Source organism: Gymnoscopelus microlampas (genome assembly GCF_963454915.1).
Source record: "Gymnoscopelus microlampas genome assembly, chromosome: 6".
NCBI lineage: Eukaryota > Metazoa > Chordata > Actinopteri > Myctophiformes > Myctophidae > Gymnoscopelus > Gymnoscopelus microlampas.
Window position 1 is genome coordinate 26,751,095 of NC_139943.1, and position 17,019 is coordinate 26,768,113.

Consider the following 17,019-nt stretch of genomic DNA (forward strand, 5'->3'; position numbering starts at 1 on the left):
CAAATGTTCTATTATTGCCACTGTTGAGTGTGCTGGTGGTGAACTAATATTCCATGTTGACAGTATTAGATTGATCGACTGTTTAACAAAGTGTTGTTAGTTAGCTAACGAATGTCTGTGCTATAGGCCTATGCAGTCCACACCGCTGCAAGATGTAGGTCATACTATGTTCTGTACTGGTGTTCAGCAAACCAAATTTCCCATGAGGCAATGCATTTGTATCTTCTATTTTATTCAGCTTTGACATAATTGTGAAAACCACTTGCAGCCAACTGAAAGACAGCATGCTTGCTTGAGTATAGTGAATGATGGCGTGTATGTTAACATTCACTGACAGAGTAAGCTACATCTGTAAAAGCTGACATGATGAAGACTACAGGCAGTATAAAAAGGTAACAACCATGATTTATTCATTGATGAAGGGAAACCTGGTATTTTATTTATGTCCTCTCTTTAAATATAACTCATACGAATTAAATAAGTGATTGAAAATGGATTCTCCAACCTAAATTCTGATACACCTCACACAATATCAAACACCAGTGCACAGATGCAAACACTCGCACGCATGCACAGCTAACTCTAGGATGAGACATAATTCAGTCATACTCCATGAAGACCAACTGAAGCTAAATATAGCAGAATCATTCCAGTTCATTGATCAAATAAGTATAAACTCTTGTCCTCTCTGAGGCCAAAAAGTGGACATTTTAAAAGTTAGAGTAATGTTGGGGCTCACTTGACACTGTGAACTCCACAAAAGCATATTTCTCTATCCAGCTAAGTAAACCCAAAACACTGAAACAGTATTTTCCCTACATAAAGCCTGTGAGTGATTTCTGTCATTTCTTGCTGTCTTGCATGGGGCTCTTGAGACGGTTTTAATAGCCTTGTGTTCTGCCTCTCTGAAAGCCAGGGAAGCCTGAAATTGGGCAGGAAGATCATATGAAAGAGGATCCTTGAGGGATTCAGGGAGAGGAAGAAATAACTACGGTGATCAATATCTGTACCAGTTTACACTGCAGTCAAAACTCCTGGAAAGGCTTGGACTCTATCTTGTTTTGTTTTGTTTGAAGGACATACCCACAGATGCTGTTCACTTTTTAGAAGTCAATAAACTTTCCTACTTGCCTTCCACAACACTCTTACACGGTCTCATACTTGAATCCTGAAAGGTACAGATGCAGATAAGATGAAGGCTACATCTTATCTACAGTAGCAGGCATTCACTTTTAAAGTCAAATGTCAATTTACTGTACAGGTAGCATACTGTTAGATGAATCACTTTGAAATCAGCCTAGTCATCTATAAAAAGGAGTGTGTGTGTGTGTGTGTGTGTGTGTGTGTGTGTGTGTGTGTGTGTGTGTGTGTGTGTGTGTGTGTGTGTGTGTGTGTGTGTGTGTGTGTGTGTGTGTGTGTGTGTGTGTGTTTAGGGCTTGATTGAGCTATAAATGTAGAGGCTACAGAAGTGTTGAAATCCTGCCACCTACTGGCAAGTATCGTACATTTCAGGAGGATCATTCATAAAACCTTTTCTGTAAACAGACACGTCGTCACGTGATCATTCTGAATAGAAAGCTCCTTATCCAAGCTCTAAAACAAATAAACATTATAATCACCTATATAGGCATCAGTGCACACTGACAATGAGCGGTGCAGCCAATTTCAAAAACTGCCGTTCTGTGATGGTAACGGGAGCCACTCGGGGACTCGGTCTACAGATAGTAAACAACCTTGCGACGGGACAGTTCTCACCGGGCAAGATCATTGCCACGGCACGGAACCCGAGTGGTGCTCAGGTAGTTGTTTCCATAGATAGATAGATAATAATATATCTATACCCGGTATAGAATAGTAATAATATCGCTGTGTAGTAGTGTAGCCTACAGTAGCCCCTACGGAACTTCTCCCTCCGCTGTATAGCTCCGAGATGAGGTTCCTCGTTTCCCTCTGCCGTTTGAGTAGGACTTTGTCCCACATTTTCCACTTTACATGTTTCTTACCCCTTTCTGCACATCGTAACCAAAAAGTAAAGCTTTTCCGCCATTTTCTCAGATGTTTTAAGTTCTAGCGCACCATAAAAGCTATCCAACGAGTTGAAGAAAGTATTTAATTTGCCTCGGTCCTCAGCCGGTTCCATAATATTTTGCAATTCAACATTTGACCAGTAGGGGAATCAGTAATGTTATCTCTACGGGCGCAACTCTTGCGCAATGTCTTAAAAACATGTAACCGGATGAGGACCGAGGCAAATTAAATACTTTCTTCAACTCGTTGGATAGCTTTTATGGTGCGCTAGAACTTAAAACATCTGAGAGAATCGCGGAAAAGCTTTACTTTTTGGATACGATGTGCAGAAAGGGGTAAGAAACATGTAAAGTGGAAAATATGCGACAATGTCCTGCTCAAACGGCAAAGGGAAACGAGGAACCTCATCTCGGAGCGGAGGGAGAGGTTCCGTCGGAGCTAAGCCTACAGTAGCCAGTACAGCCTGTCACAGTCAATGTGCGCAAGACATTGATTATTACTGACCAGTGACCAGTGGTGTACTGTACTTAAAATACAATTTTGAGGTATTTATTTTACTTTACTGGAGTATTTCCCAATTGACTGTACTTTTACTTCTACTCCACTACATCTTAAAGGGCTAATATTATACTTTTACTCCACTACAATTATTTGAAAACTTGTGTTACTTTGTAGATTTTGTGTATTATTACAAAACATACAGTACACTTCAGCCCATCTACAAGCTCACAATGCGTGCAGACATTGGACGCATTGTGAAATGGGACATTCTGCATAATGAGCAGGCTACTTCCTACTTTTGGTAGGCTACTTTAAGTACGTTTTACTTTTGATACCAATACTTTTGTACTTTTACTCAAGTCAATTTTGAATTCCGGACTTGTAACAGAGTATTTCTACATTGCAGTATTGATACTTTAACTTAAACGTGACAGTGACATTGTGAAAATGTATGTGTCTGTGTGCATGGATACAGAGGTGGGCACTATGGACATCTGGGCACCTCGATGTAAAATTGGCTATTTTGTCTTAATGTAAAAAAGAAATAATAATAATTGAAAAATGGTCTTCATTTTAATGTAAAGTATACATGACGTGAACATTATCAGACTTCATTTTATCCATCAACTTATTGTTTAGGCCTCAAAATGACTGGATATACAGGTTTTGTAGCAATTGTAGAAATATTAGACCTTAATTGTCGAATGTTTAAGCATGTTCTAATCATGTATATTTTACTTTACTACAAAACATTTTCCATTTTTTTTTTTTTTTTTTTTTACATTTTGGACAAAATAGCCACTTTTACATTGAGGTGCCTATATGTCCCTTGTGCCCACAGGCCTATCCTGTTACCATGTGCATAAGTAATAAAGAGACAGGGGGTCTTGTGCAATATTAATGTTCTGTTGCGTGTGCTGTACAGGAACTCCAGAAACTGGCAGAGAGCCATCCCAACATCCATATAATCCCCCTGGGTAAGAAGACTGGAAAGAATGATGATGGGTGTTCGTGTGTGAGTTGTGGTGTTTGAATGAATAGCTACATGAAGAGTGGGCGGTGGGACCTGGAGAATACTGGGCACCATGGTAGAATGGGCACTGGGGAAATATTGGCACCCTTAACAGTAACAGATAAGCAGGGTTGTGATTGAGGAGCTCTGTGTGTACCCCCCCAAAAAGCCACAATGAGTGCACACTCTACAGGTGCCCACTCTTCTAGATACCGTTTGAATTATACTCTAGGCCTAATACCTGTGTATTATATTTGTGACCCACTATTTGTAAGCATCATGAGAAAAAGACAGTTAGTCTCTTATAGTTAGACAAAACTCATACATGTGAGCATTGCATTTCAGGATGAGTTTGTTTAAAACTCCTGATTGGCTGGTGCGAGATTTGTGTAAAAAACTATCATCATAAATAGCCCAGTTCCAGCGGTTCATACCAGGTTTGAAATCGCACCAACACTGATTATGTGTGCAGTGTTTCACTTGCAATTGCTCAATAAGGATTCCAACTCTTCCAACTCTCAAAACACCGGTGTCTAAATACCATATTGACAGGAAAGATGTGGAATAGAAAACGGTTAAATCAACTAAACTTGGTTACTAAGGTTATTATTATTATTATTTATTAATTATTTTGGTGTGTGTGTGTGTGTGTGTGGGTGGGTGGGTGTGTGTGTGTGTGTGTGTGTGTGTGTGTGTGTGTGTGTGTGTGTGTGTGTGTGTGTGTGTGTGTGTGTGTGTGTGTGTGTGTGTGTGTGTGTGTGTGTGTGTGTGTGTGTGTGTGTGTGTGTGTGTGTGTGTGTGTGTGTGTGTGTGGTGGGGTCTGCCCTTTATTAAGTGATAAGTGTTAGTGTTAATTTATCAATTTGTAACTCAGAGAGTACAAATGTAACCAAATGGAAATTAAGGATTTGACTGTGTAGAGTTGAACACCTGCCCTCCTGTCTCTGCATGGCCCTGATGTTCAAGATGTGGTGAGCCAAGAGAGCATAGAGAAGGCAGCAGAGGAAGTGGGACAGCTCGTACAGGAAGAGGGTTTGAACTGCTTGATTAACAATGCAGGAATCAATGTGGTGGCCGACTTCCAGACTGTTACAGCGGAGATGATGATAGAGAACTTCCACACTAACTCTGTGGCTCCTCTCATGATAACTAAGGTAGCCATTGTTTTAGAAACTTGACAAGCTGTTACGTTTGTGAAATTGCAGCTAGTGTTCGTTGATGTTGGATTGTCTTCTCTATATAGACACTTCCCATGAAAGGGTTTGCATGCTTTGTGTGGAACAATCAAGAAAGCCAGCACTGAAATTAAAAATACTTTACAAACACGTTTCTGCACATCAGTGTCCTATGGTCACCACCAACAAGAGCCAGCAAGAGCCACTGTACTTATATAGCCTACTGTATAAGTGCTTGATAGAAGCATGAAGAATAAATCATAAAGTCTTGGTCAGTGACTCTAGAGTCTAGGGAACAAGCACTCACACCTACCCCTGAGTTATTTTAATACTGCTCTAAGCCCAGGTGATGGAGAAGCTGTAAACTTGGGCCAAGGCCATGTCCACCAAAGTATTCCGCAGCTGAAAACACAAGGTGCTCTTCAAAAATGCTCATCAAAGGCTGCAAGTTGAAAATAAATGTCAACTGTCTGCAACCCGATAAAATGCCAGACGTGAACGTGCAGTGCAGAATAGATGCTCAGTGATTCATTACACTGCTGTCGTTTCCAGCATAGCGTAAATATGTATTGAAATATATATTGAAAACAATTCAAAACATGCTGCACTCAAGAAGAAACCCCTTGGTGGACACAGCCCCATAGGGTCAGAGACTCAAAGACACTATACAGAGAAAATACCCTGACATTTGCTCAGGTCTAGATAACCTTGCTCTGATGTGGGGTTTTACTTGATTTTCAAGGTTTGTAGTTGAATTATAGTACTTTAAAATACCTGATGCAATTTAAAAAGCAGCCACTTGACTGGAATAAAAACGCAGTACCCGACCTTGAACAGTGTTGGGGAGGATAGTTTCAAAATGTAATAAAAATATTAATACATTCTTGACACAATAATGTTATTGGTACCAACATGCTATTTTATGAGACTATATTTAATTGTCTTAATCCTTAAGTCTTTCTGTCCCTGCCAGGCTTTCCTGCCGCTGCTGAAGCGAGCTGCCTCCAGGGGAGGAACAGGTGGCAGCATGGGCATCCACAGGGCAGCCGTTATCAACATGACCTCTCTGCTGGGCTCTGTTGAGCTAAACTGGGGGGAAAGGGCCAACAACTTCAAATGGTACCCTTACCGGACATCCAAGGTATTATTCAAACATCACTGTGACCAGCGTCTGTCACTAAGCCCAGAGTGAAATGAGACGTTTGAGAACTGTAGCTTTAAATTATTGTCTACAGGGATGAACAGAGACTCTCTTCGCCCACAGCCACGCGTAAACCAAGGGGCAAGGCTTGGATATTTACGATGAGGCCAACACGGAAGCTTATGAATGGCCAGAGTGGCGCTGTTTTACCCTGCGCCGACCTGAAGTGTCAGAAAGAATTTATTTTAGCGCAAGTGAATGGGTTTTTGACAAACTTTAGACTAGATTTTCTTACCGTAATAAAAATTGTCATAAATTCTATATGCTTCCAGTTGCTAGTTTAAAGTCTCCTTTCAATCATCATGATATGCGTTTTGCTAAATTATGGTCCCATTTATTCTAAAATTGACGATAAAGTAGGCTATGCTCCAGGAGGGGCGGGATGATTTGATTGACAACCTACGCAACCAATAGCATTCATTCCCCGCCCCCGCTCTTGATTGACAAGCTACCCAACCAATAGCATTTTTGGGGGTGTTTTCCGGTTCGCTGGTCACGTGTCTGGTCTCAACCAATAGCGTTTGAGTTCCGGACGTGGCCAACTGTATATATTAACGATGGAGGAATGCATGTTCCTGAACTATCGGCTTCATTTTCGTTCTGTAGAAAGCAGGGGAGTGGCTTTGTCCATTCTTTTTTACAGTCTATGGCGTAAACTAGCAAATAAAATGATGAATTGGTCAATAACACAGTCTCAACACACCCTGGCCTGACTGCAACAGGGTTACATAACCAGCCTGTGACCTAATTACCTGATCAGCTGCAGGTGTGCCTGTGAGTTGGCAGGGCCACCTCTGCCTCCCCTGCTGGCAGACAGTCCATAGGCCATGCCACAATGACTAAATACTCTATAACAAAATCTTTAGGCTTTAGTGATGGATAACAAGAAGTTAATGATTAGGATTAAAAGCAGAGTCAGCCAATGTCAATGACAAAGACTAAATTGAATTTACCTCCATGGTGTTACTTGGTCATGCATTCCTTACACACTTCATTTACTTTTAGTTAATGCTATGCTAATATATGGCTGCAGAGGCTCACCAGACTGCCCAGACTGGATGCTGTGTTGGATAAAGAGCAGTTTTCTTATGTTTTATTGTGTAATGCAACACTGTAAATTGTAATCGGCAAAAAGTATTGCCTTAATTTGCTTATTTGATGGTGCTGAAGATTATGGTCCTTACTAGCACAATATATTTAAAGGCACGTTCCTTAAAAAATATGTAAAAGAATGTGCATTTGACTGTGAGAATGTGGTTAACTTGCTGTCCACAACCGTTGTTAAATCTCAGACATTTGATTGCAAAGAAATTAGTTGGGTTTTGTATTGTAACCATTTGTGTTTTGTATTGTGTACTGTCATTTGTTTTGGATGTTGCCACAGAGTGCCCTGAACATGGTAAGTCGCTGCATGGCAGTGGACCTGGAGCCAGACAGGATTCTCTGCATGGCTTTGCACCCAGGTTGGGTCCGCACTGACATGGGTGGGCCAGAGGTAAGAGAACACTACACTCCTCTGAGTATTCATATGATAGCGATCCTGTTCAGGCTGTTCAGGCTGTTCAGACTGGCAGCCAAAATCCAGCCCAAATCTAATATGTGGCCTATCTGAACAGCAAAAAAAAAGACACATGGAAACTCATTTTTGCTAATCAAATTTGAATCAGTTTCCTTTGCCTCACCCTAGCCCTTTGGCCTCCGCCCTCATGGAATCCCCATCAAAACGGAATGTTGTTTTGGGGTCCAGTGCACACATCATGCAGTTTTAAGTTCACTACAGTACACCCTTGGAGTGAGTGAGCAAATCTGTTAACTTCAAACCTAAATATCATCCATAATTCAATGCAATGTAAACACTTCCTGCTTTTTGCAGCACCCTTTACTCCCTCACACAAAGTGACCTTCATAATGACAAAGACTAAAACATCTTGAGCGTTCATTTGATCCGAGGGCTGAGGCTCTGAATGAAAGTTTAATCGGATGCAACTGTGGTTAACACCTGAGCCCTGACTATAGTGATGTAAGGATGGTTGTTTTAAGAATTGAGCTAGATATGAGCTTGAGCATGCGATTTCATTAAGATTGAGGCTACTTTGACATAATGCAGATTGCAGTCAAGCAGTGTCAGCTCAGGATAGATTAAAGGAATACTATATAAGAAATCAGGGGGAAAAAGTGCTCTGTCTAAGGCTTAGACAGAACAACTTTAAATCTTTAGACTCTAAGCTGTGACCAAATATAGTTCTAAGATTAGAATATTTAAATGCATGTATATTAAATATTAAATATTTAAATGTATGTGTGTAATAGTGTTTTTATTCCTGATTTTTCTGTGTCGAGGCTCCTCTGAGTCCCGAGGAGAGTGTGGACTCCATCTTGTCTGTGATTGGTGAGCTGACTGAAAAAGACCACGGGTCATTTCTGCACTATACAGGAGAACCATTGCCTTGGTGACCCTGGTCAGTTTGGAGATGAGGAGACTATCGGCACCACTAAATGAACTATACCAGTATTTTGCTTCTGTTACAGTAATCTTAAACTATGAAAACATGAATGTATTGAAGGCTTAGAGTATGATGTGTTAAAATAGAAGGTCTAGCTACGTACATATGCATTCCTGAAATAATGCATACCATTGATTTACAATACCTGGAAATGCACTCAAAGAGATGCTTTGCAGTTTGCATAGGGCTAAACTTGACCTTGACCTTTGAACGATTTGGGGGAGAAGAATTAAATCAATAGCAAAGGTCTTGGCCTACCCCCAACTCATCTGCTGTTTGATCCAGTTCTAATTAAAACTGTCGCTAATTATTGCTGTGACAAACAGACAGATATCTTCAATTACAATATCCGCTTGGTACGGATGTAAAATATACTCTTCTACAGTATACTGTTCTTCTGAGTTACATGATAAGCTAATTAGCTAAACTCTAAACGTAGCTGCTATGAATTTAGAATGTGTTTTATCTTTCACTGACATCATTGCTTTACCAGAATAGTATTATTTATTTCAACTGCCGACTTGAAACATGATTAAAAGTCATGGAATCTTGAACGTATGTCTGTTTCTTTTAAGTATTGTCTCATAAAACACGTGCGTGCGTATGTGTGTGTGTGTGTGTGTGTGTGTGTGTGTGTGTGTGTGTGTGTGTGTGTGTGTGTGTGTGTGTGTGTGTGTGTGTGTGTGTGTGTGTGCTCACTTGTGTTGAGGCAGAGCTATTATTTAACTTTGAGACAAAGAACCAGGAAGTTTGGTCTAAATGTTTTTTTTCTTCCTCATTCTTGGAATAATGTATGTTTGGTTTGTTATACAATATTATTGTTATATTCTTATGTAAGAGTCCAACAGGCCTCATTGTCAGCATACAAGCAGCTGATTTGGGTACATGCAGCTGATTTGGGTACTGCTCGATGATAACACGTCGCAGACCTGGAACAGTCCTTGTAAATGTAGCTGGTTGACGGAGAACCACAATACATGAATTCATAATTTGCAGTTTTAAGTTGACCAATTTTGTTTTTACCTGTCTTGAGGTAGGTATGGTAAGGCTATTCTAAGCTATGGTTCATAAATCTGGGTACAACAGTGATGCGACAGTGATGCACACCGAAAATAGACGATCTACAAGCTCAAAATTTGTTGCATCAACAAAGTATAAATCAGGCTTTACTGAATCTGTGTCAGGGCGAAGGTATTAAGGAAGTGGGTACTGGATAGTACCTACGTAGTCCTGAAGTATTACTTCAATCTAATCAGACCAGTTTGCCTAGAAAGGCGTGCAGGCAGTCAGGTGCTGTATGTGCACATGCACGTGCATGTGTGTGTGTGTGTGTGTGTGTGTGTGTGTGTGTGTGTAGCCATTTGTGTGGGCAGGTATGAATGTGGACATACAAAGAGTGCCTTGAAGACACAGTGGTAGAGAGTGAATGAGTGTACAGCAGGATAAAACACTGATGAGAGCAATGGGAGACAAGTTCTGAACATCTGGCAGTATTGTTTCATTTTGGAATTTTACCAGCTGAGCAACATGGATTTATAGCACTGTACAGTATGATATCTGTATTCAAACATAAGAGTGGAATTTTCTTCACTTACTGGAGGTAAACTGTTCATTTATGTGTTTAACTTGAATGATATTCAAAAAAATACTATAATCCTTTTTTATTGTACAGTGAACTGGTTTTAAAAGTGAGCCATAAGGACAGTCAGCCATAAGGAGTAACAGTGATGCTATGCTATGCTTAACCACACCAAACCCATGCTTAACTTAACCATTACTAACAGCGCTTAACTACAATTAATTAAACCCACACCAAATGAATGCCTGAACTTAGCTGCAGACTATGATTGCCCCACTCAATAATGAGATTAAAACAGAGACATAGTTATGGCCTGTGTGAAGTTTCTACGTAGAGTTAACTTTGCATAGCATGGCAACAGGATAATTTCTATTTGACTAGACAGTTCCCAATAGGTCATGAGTATGTCCTCGTGGCAGTACCATAGTAATCTCCACCTGTTACTGAGTCCAGAGATTGCACACCACTCCACATTTGGTTTGGTGGTTAATATGTGGGTCTTTATTACTTACTGTGAGACATTACTGAGGTGGGATCAGTCACATATAATGTATGTTGCCTTTGTACCTGTGTTGAAGAGGTAGAACTCATGGAGGTAGATAGTCATGGCATCACTGATGGACTTCCCTATAACTTTGCTGGCTGTTGGAGACCTGAAGATGCCCTTCTCAGACCCAGTCAAGTACTGCATCCTGGCCATCTCTCTGATTCTGCTTCTGGTGGCTCTGGGTATCCTGTTGTGGCAGGTCTCCAGATGCTGTACTCAAACATGTGATAAACAGGATACTGGTGAGTTCTGGAGAATAGAATGTAAGATAACACAGTAGAGGATGTGCTCATAAAAGTAACAAGGAATTAATCATACTTTTATCAGTAATAACTTGCCCTGAAATGTGTTGTAACAGCTAGCAACCTGCCCTACCCTGATGACATGTCCTCAATACCTGAAAATTGCCCAGGAATACCAAATACTAAGGTAAGACCTGACAAGAAGAATGGAGATGAACATTTGATGGAAGAAGCTGGTGATGAAATAGTGATGTATAGGTACAACGCTGGAGTGAATTTATTTTTAACTTAAGTCTTACATGGCCACCATCACATTTTGTTAAGAGGACCAAAGCAGTTTTTCATCCCACCAGTTTCTTACATTGATTAGACCATGTCTGTGTGTGTCTGTATGTGCGACTGTCCACAGCTAATCCCACATACTACTGGGCTGATCAGTGTTGTATTTCTTGTGCATGCGGCCAGCAGGCAGAGGATCTCAATTTACAAATATTTTTCAAATCGGTCAATGACAACCGTGTCATTTTTCTGGATTAAGAGTCGCAGAGCAACCGTCCCTCCTGGCTATGGAATACACACCCCGTAAGGCTATGGACCGGAACTAGACAATCAGCATTCATCTGGTTTATGGGCTCTACACAATCACGCATTCAATTTGCCGGAACAAGCTGATTTGAGTCTGAAATGACAACTTACATTTTAGTTGATAATCTAGGGCTATGGGTTCTCAAACTTTTTAATTTCAAGGACCCCCATAACTCTGAGAGTGTACAAATGGACACTCTCCATTCACTGTTTAGAGCTGGGGTGTCAATACGGCTGTAAACTGGCCTAGTCGTTGCCTGGGGTAGTGGGGCAGCTAAAACAGGACACATTTCAAATTGCAACCTAGTGCAATACATACATAATTGACAGAAAGAAATAACAATCAGGCTTTGCTGATTACAAAGACATTTGAATAACATACATCTGAGAGAAAGATGGAGGAAGGTAGATAATGTGCAAGAGAGAGACATGGTGGTAACAGTGGAGATGATATACAACAGCTAATCACATGCTACTTTAATGACTGTACGAAGAACTTGCACTGCATACAAGACTTATTATTATTAGGGCTTAGGACATTTTACTTTACTTTACTGAGCACATCTTTCTAGTTATTGTTTAATTGTACTATTAACCACTTAAAGCCTCTACTAATACTTCATCGGGGTCAGCTCTGTACTTGGTCCGCTCTTTTATCCCTCTACACCAAATCTCTTTAAAAATAGCCGATCTACATTACAAGCTCACAATGAGTCGCGTTTACGACAGGTTGACTTTAAGCCATAGCATAATTCTACGTGGTTATCTATCTGTGTGTACCTCAGCAGGTGTGTTTGTCTTGTACACTGACACTGAGTAAATCAAACACTGAGTGAGGTGCGTGTCTGAGTTCTACTCTGCTGTAGAATAGTTTACTCAAACAGAAGATAGATGACACCAGTCATGAGTCTTAGTATAATAAAACAGACCTTGCTCAGACTCATGCTGCTGTCATGTTCATTACATAATAGAAAATATCTGCCTCATATAGCAATGTATTAAGAGGATTTATGTATAAATATTAGTGCTGCAATTATGAACATCTGTATTTGTGTGTATATACGTACTGTATTACACAGTATATATGTATGTCTATATGCATGCTTGTGTAAATGTGTACTTCTGTGTGTGTGTGTGTGTGTGTGTGTGTGTGTGTGTGTGTGTGTGTGTGTGTGTGTGTGTGTGTGTGTGTGTGTGTGCGCGCCCTGAGCTCCCTCAGGTAGAGGACGTATGTGTAGAGTCTCACAGGCTGAGTCGCTATCTATCTCTGGGTTCATTTCCCTCCTCAGAGAGTATCCTATCAGATGGGCTGGACGAGCAGGACAACCAAGAGATGGTAATATATGATAACATTCCTGCTGCCGCTTGACAACATTCTCGCTCCGTTTCGTGAATGTAAAGCTTACACGCCCCTCAAATTCAGATAACTTGAAGAAAGTTCCAGACCACGACAAAATGCAAACATACTGTATATTCTTTAGAGTCTAAAGAATGTGATGGTCTAAAGTTTAGACCATCAGCTCCGTCAGCTCTGCTCCAGTTTGTGCTAACAAATTCCTACAAGAGCATTTAGTGTACAGACTTTACTTTTTGCGTTTTTTTGTCCAGTTCTATAGTATTTATCCTTTGAATGTGCATGGTTTCACACTATTGTTTGTAAGAGCTCACAGAAACATATCCTTGACCCCATCAAAAGGTGTAATTCATTACCCTGGAGACTAATCTACAAGAACACATCTACAATAACACATCTACAAACCATTTTTCACCTCAGTATTCCTTTTCTAAGGATACTTCAAGTTGAAGCTAAGACATTCTGTTCTCACCTCCACCAGCAGATCCATGGATCTCTGCGATTCTCCCTCTATTATGACCAGTTGCAGTCTCGTCTGGTGGTCACTGTACTGCAGGCAGAGGGGCTGCATGGGAGGAACAAGACCCGTAGTCTCCATCCCTTTGTCACGCTACGACTGATACGGGCGGGATCTGAGGAAGAGGAAGTGGAGGGTCTTGTGGATGAGGAGGTAATGGACCCTTTTCACAGATTTGTCTTAACAGGGTATACACATACAGTTGCATTTAATACAATTAATAGAGGGTATGTTTTTTTGTTTTTTTTAGACGCACCAGTTAGCAAGTATTGACAAAACTATTGACTATTGTCAGGGGCCAGGACTTGCTCTATGACATACCTGAAGCTGACTTTATCCATGCTATGTCTGTGAAAACTAAAGGGTTGATTAGGCCTATCAACTGATAAAAAGTTCATTTCATTCAGCTGACATAAACATGCCGGTTATGTCCTTTTAATTTGAGTGATTTCTAATAGAATGCCTTGTCTTTTAAGTTGTGGTGGGATATTTTGTGTTCACCAGTGCCACCAATTGCTTTAACTGTGTAAAATATTCCTATTCCTTGGTTTCTCTAAAAAATAAAGGCGTGCATTATGTAAGTGTACTCATTATCATTATGATCCTCCTAGGGTGAGAGCATAACCCAAGATGCTCTGTGGACAGTGGTGCAGGAGTGGCAGACGCGCATTGTGAAGAACAGCTCTAACCCTTTGTTTGGAGACCAGTTCAGCTGCAGTATGCAACTGCTGCAGGAGCTGCATCATGTCACCCTCAGGATGGAGGTACTGTATTCAAACCATCAATATTTCTCAGACTAGTTTTTAATATTAGTCGGCCTATCTGTCTCTTTACATACAAAAGACACAGTAAATATCGGTCAAACACATACTTATGTTAATGAACTAATGATGCACTTGTGTAGGGGTGCAACAGTTAATCAAACTAATCAATTTAATAAATTATAAGAAATAATCGATAATTTTATAAAATAATTGAGTGTAATCAATCCCAATTTTGGCACGTCGTTATAGATTAAATGTTTTAAAAGAAATGCACTTCTCGATTATTTGAATAATCGAAAAAGTAATCAATAGAATAATCTCCAAGAAATAAAGCCCCACATTTGTGTTATACTGAACGGCATCATGGCTGGAATGCTTGAGTCAAAACTAACAATATCAGTCTTTTGTCTGATACCCAGGTGATTTATTACTACCAAACCTGTGTGTCAATTGTATCTGTGTGGGTTTCAGGTCAGGGACTTTGATAAGTTCTCCCGGCATGTCATCCTGGGAGAAGTTAGGGTTCCTCTAGGGCAGTTCAAACGTAGTTCCTATCCTCTGGAACTCCAAGAAGACCTCCAGACACCTCAAAAGGTAAGATGCTGTCGCTGAGACATGCCAACATACGGTAAATGACATATACACACTTTTGTGTTCATATTAACCGCATGAGGAGACACAGATATGCAAACATGCATGCAATTGTGTTTGCACAAATGTACAACCAAGGACAAGTTGTGTCTTTTATACTTGACGCCACCCCTTCTTTACTCTCTAGGATCCTGTAGGGGATGTTCTTCTCTCCCTTAAGTTTCTTCCCACTTCGCAGAGGCTGGAGGTTGGATTTCTGAAGATCAGAACTCCGCCCATCGACACACACACAGATATAGGTAAATATCACACCCACACTGCATGCACACAGAGTTGTCTGTTGTCACATCACATCCATGCAAGGCATGAGAACTCCAATCGTTAATCTGTCTTCAGGGACGTGCACAGATAGACTCGAGGTGGTGCTAGAGCACCTGCCCTTTCCCTCTTGACCAGAAGTGCCCTTTTGAAAAAAAGAAAAAAAACGTTTTGTTTTTTTCAGTTCACAGCAGGGGTCTTCAACAGGGGGTCCGGGACCCCTAGGGGGTCCTCAGAGTCACTACAGGGGGTCCGCCAAATCTTTATGTGATTATGATTTTTATTTTTACCATAACCACTCGAAACCTAGCATCCCTTTTCTGAGGAGAACTTTAGCCAAAAATAGCCGATCTACAAGCCCACAACGCCTCGCGAGGCGTTGTGGGCTTGTAGATCGGCTATTTTTGGCAAAGAGGAATAGGTGTAGAGGGGAAAAAGAGCAGACAAAGTAAACCAAAAAAAAGTATAATTTACTTGAGCACCTGCCCCTCAAAATGTCTGTGCACGCGACTGATCTGTCTTATCCATGCTTGATGCATTGTACAGCCCTGAACGCCAGGATCAGCATTCAGTGCAACCAGTGCAAGCGACGGCACCAGAAAACCTCTGCAGTTCCCCGGCGACGAGTGACTGTCTTCAATCAGGTCCTCATGTTCGCCCTACCAGAGCTTCCTCTTCAAGAATGCGACATCTTGGTCTCCGTGTATCAGTCGCACGCAGCTAGGAAGTCACCCAAACATCTGATTGGCCAACTAAACATAAGGAAAGGGAAGAGTTCTGAGGACCAGCACTGGAGCCTGATGATGCAGTCAGTCCGCCAGCCAATAGCAAAGTGGCATCAGCTTTTGATTTAGATATTACTGTAGGTCAAGCTGTTGATTCAAAGGCACTCTGGGTTATGCATGGTACATGGGCAAAGCATGGAGCCAGCCCAGTACTGTCAGAGTTAATGGATGGATACTCACTGGGGCCAATCATCAGGACCACCTGTACGATAATATGGCCACTCATGACACAGATGAAAGTTACCTAACATAACATAGGCTACTGTATGTTATTATGAGTCATACATATTTATGTTGGTGGCTGGTCATCAGTTTTGTCTTAGAAAGTGGGACAGAAGTCCAGGCTCAAATATAAATATCTATTCAAATGGTAAGTAATCATAACTAACTTTTGCTTATCTTGAACCAAACACAAATTAGACATAGTCAGCGTAGCCTTAACATGTCAGAGTTCATATTTTAATCATTTTATATACAGAACTTGCCAATGAAATAAAGGCATTCTATAATTTTTCTCTTAAAGTCAAGTGAATTGGTATCTATTTTCTAAAAGATAATAATATCTTGGTCTCAATCACTCCTTCCTTTTTATTATAAGCTTTGCTCATTACTGTTAAAACAAAACCTTGGCAAGGCTACAAACCTAGAAAATAAGTGAATTTTATAGAGCATTAAAACAAGGCTATAAAAGGTTCTGGGTGGATGTAGGCTACTGTAGATGGTTGACAATATTAGCTTAGATGTATTTTCTTTTTTTTTGCCATGAAAGAACCTATTTTCAAAGTTTTACTGATTTTTAAACAGTATATGATTATTTAGTGTCATATTTTGTGAATGTATAGCTATTACATATAGCTTGTTGTTCTGCTGTCTATATTTTTATGTTCTCAAAATAAGATTGTGTCATGTCCTGTCAGATATTGTTGACATGTATTCCAGCATGCTCAATTAATAAATAATATTTTTGTTGATCACAAATCATTCTTGTGATTTTGACTCTGGCAGGCAATTTGCCACCTGACAGTATGCTCTAAACACACCAAAGTAAATACATCATCAGTAAAAAAGGCCCTTACTTACTTATTTATGCAGATCTTGGTCACTTGTTATTCACATGTCTTTTGTTAATTCGATTTTTTTTTTCTGACTGCAAATGTTAATGTTATTTACTAGCATGATGTTGTTTAAACAGATGCTGCTGTGTTTTTTTTAAATATATATATATATATATATATATATATATATATATATATATATATATATATATATATATATTATTTTTTTAATTGATTTTCACATCAATTAATTCTGCATTC

The 17,019-nt window shown here is 40.2% G+C and overlaps 2 protein-coding genes across 4 annotated transcripts; both read left to right on the forward strand.

Annotated features, from left to right (window-relative positions):
• Positions 1–1,646: 1,646 nt before the first annotated feature.
• Positions 1,647–8,888, forward strand: LOC311047686 (C-signal; the record flags this gene model as incomplete). The annotated part of the gene is made up of 6 exons (XM_084060485.1): positions 1,647–1,799; positions 3,455–3,506; positions 4,508–4,695; positions 5,690–5,857; positions 7,302–7,412; positions 8,258–8,888. 6 exons carry the CDS (start codon positions 1,647–1,649, stop codon positions 8,369–8,371), a joined length of 786 nt encoding a protein of 261 aa, XP_083916611.1. The 3' UTR covers positions 8,372–8,888.
• Positions 8,889–9,810: 922 nt separating this feature from the next.
• Positions 9,811–16,839, forward strand: syt19 (synaptotagmin XIX). Of its 3 annotated transcripts, none has more exons than XM_084060012.1 (10): positions 9,844–9,895; positions 9,932–10,021; positions 10,579–10,789; positions 10,906–10,976; positions 12,594–12,710; positions 13,213–13,398; positions 13,857–14,009; positions 14,481–14,603; positions 14,788–14,899; positions 15,465–16,839. In XM_084060012.1, the coding sequence occupies exons 3-10, from the start codon at positions 10,606–10,608 to the stop codon at positions 15,770–15,772; spliced, it is 1,254 nt and encodes a 417-aa protein (XP_083916138.1). In that variant the 5' UTR covers positions 9,844–9,895; positions 9,932–10,021; positions 10,579–10,605; the 3' UTR covers positions 15,773–16,839. The 3 variants fall into 3 exon arrangements, with proteins under 3 accessions (XP_083916136.1, XP_083916138.1, XP_083916137.1); XM_084060011.1 differs by having other exon boundaries at positions 13,210–13,398; positions 15,465–16,837; XM_084060010.1 differs by having other exon boundaries at positions 9,811–10,021; positions 12,585–12,710; positions 13,210–13,398.
• Positions 16,840–17,019: the final 180 nt, after the last annotated feature.

Excerpts from the sequence above, each read along its gene's own strand:
- syt19 (XM_084060010.1), top strand. The coding sequence starts at position 10,606 with ATGGCATCACTGATGGACTTCCCTATAACTTTGCTGGCTGTTGGAGAC. Across the intron at positions 14,604-14,787 it reads ACCTCCAGACACCTCAAAAG|GATCCTGTAGGGGATGTTCT; the intron begins GTAAGATGCTGT and ends TTTACTCTCTAG. Across the intron at positions 14,900-15,464 it reads CGACACACACACAGATATAG|CCCTGAACGCCAGGATCAGC; the intron begins GTAAATATCACA and ends TGCATTGTACAG.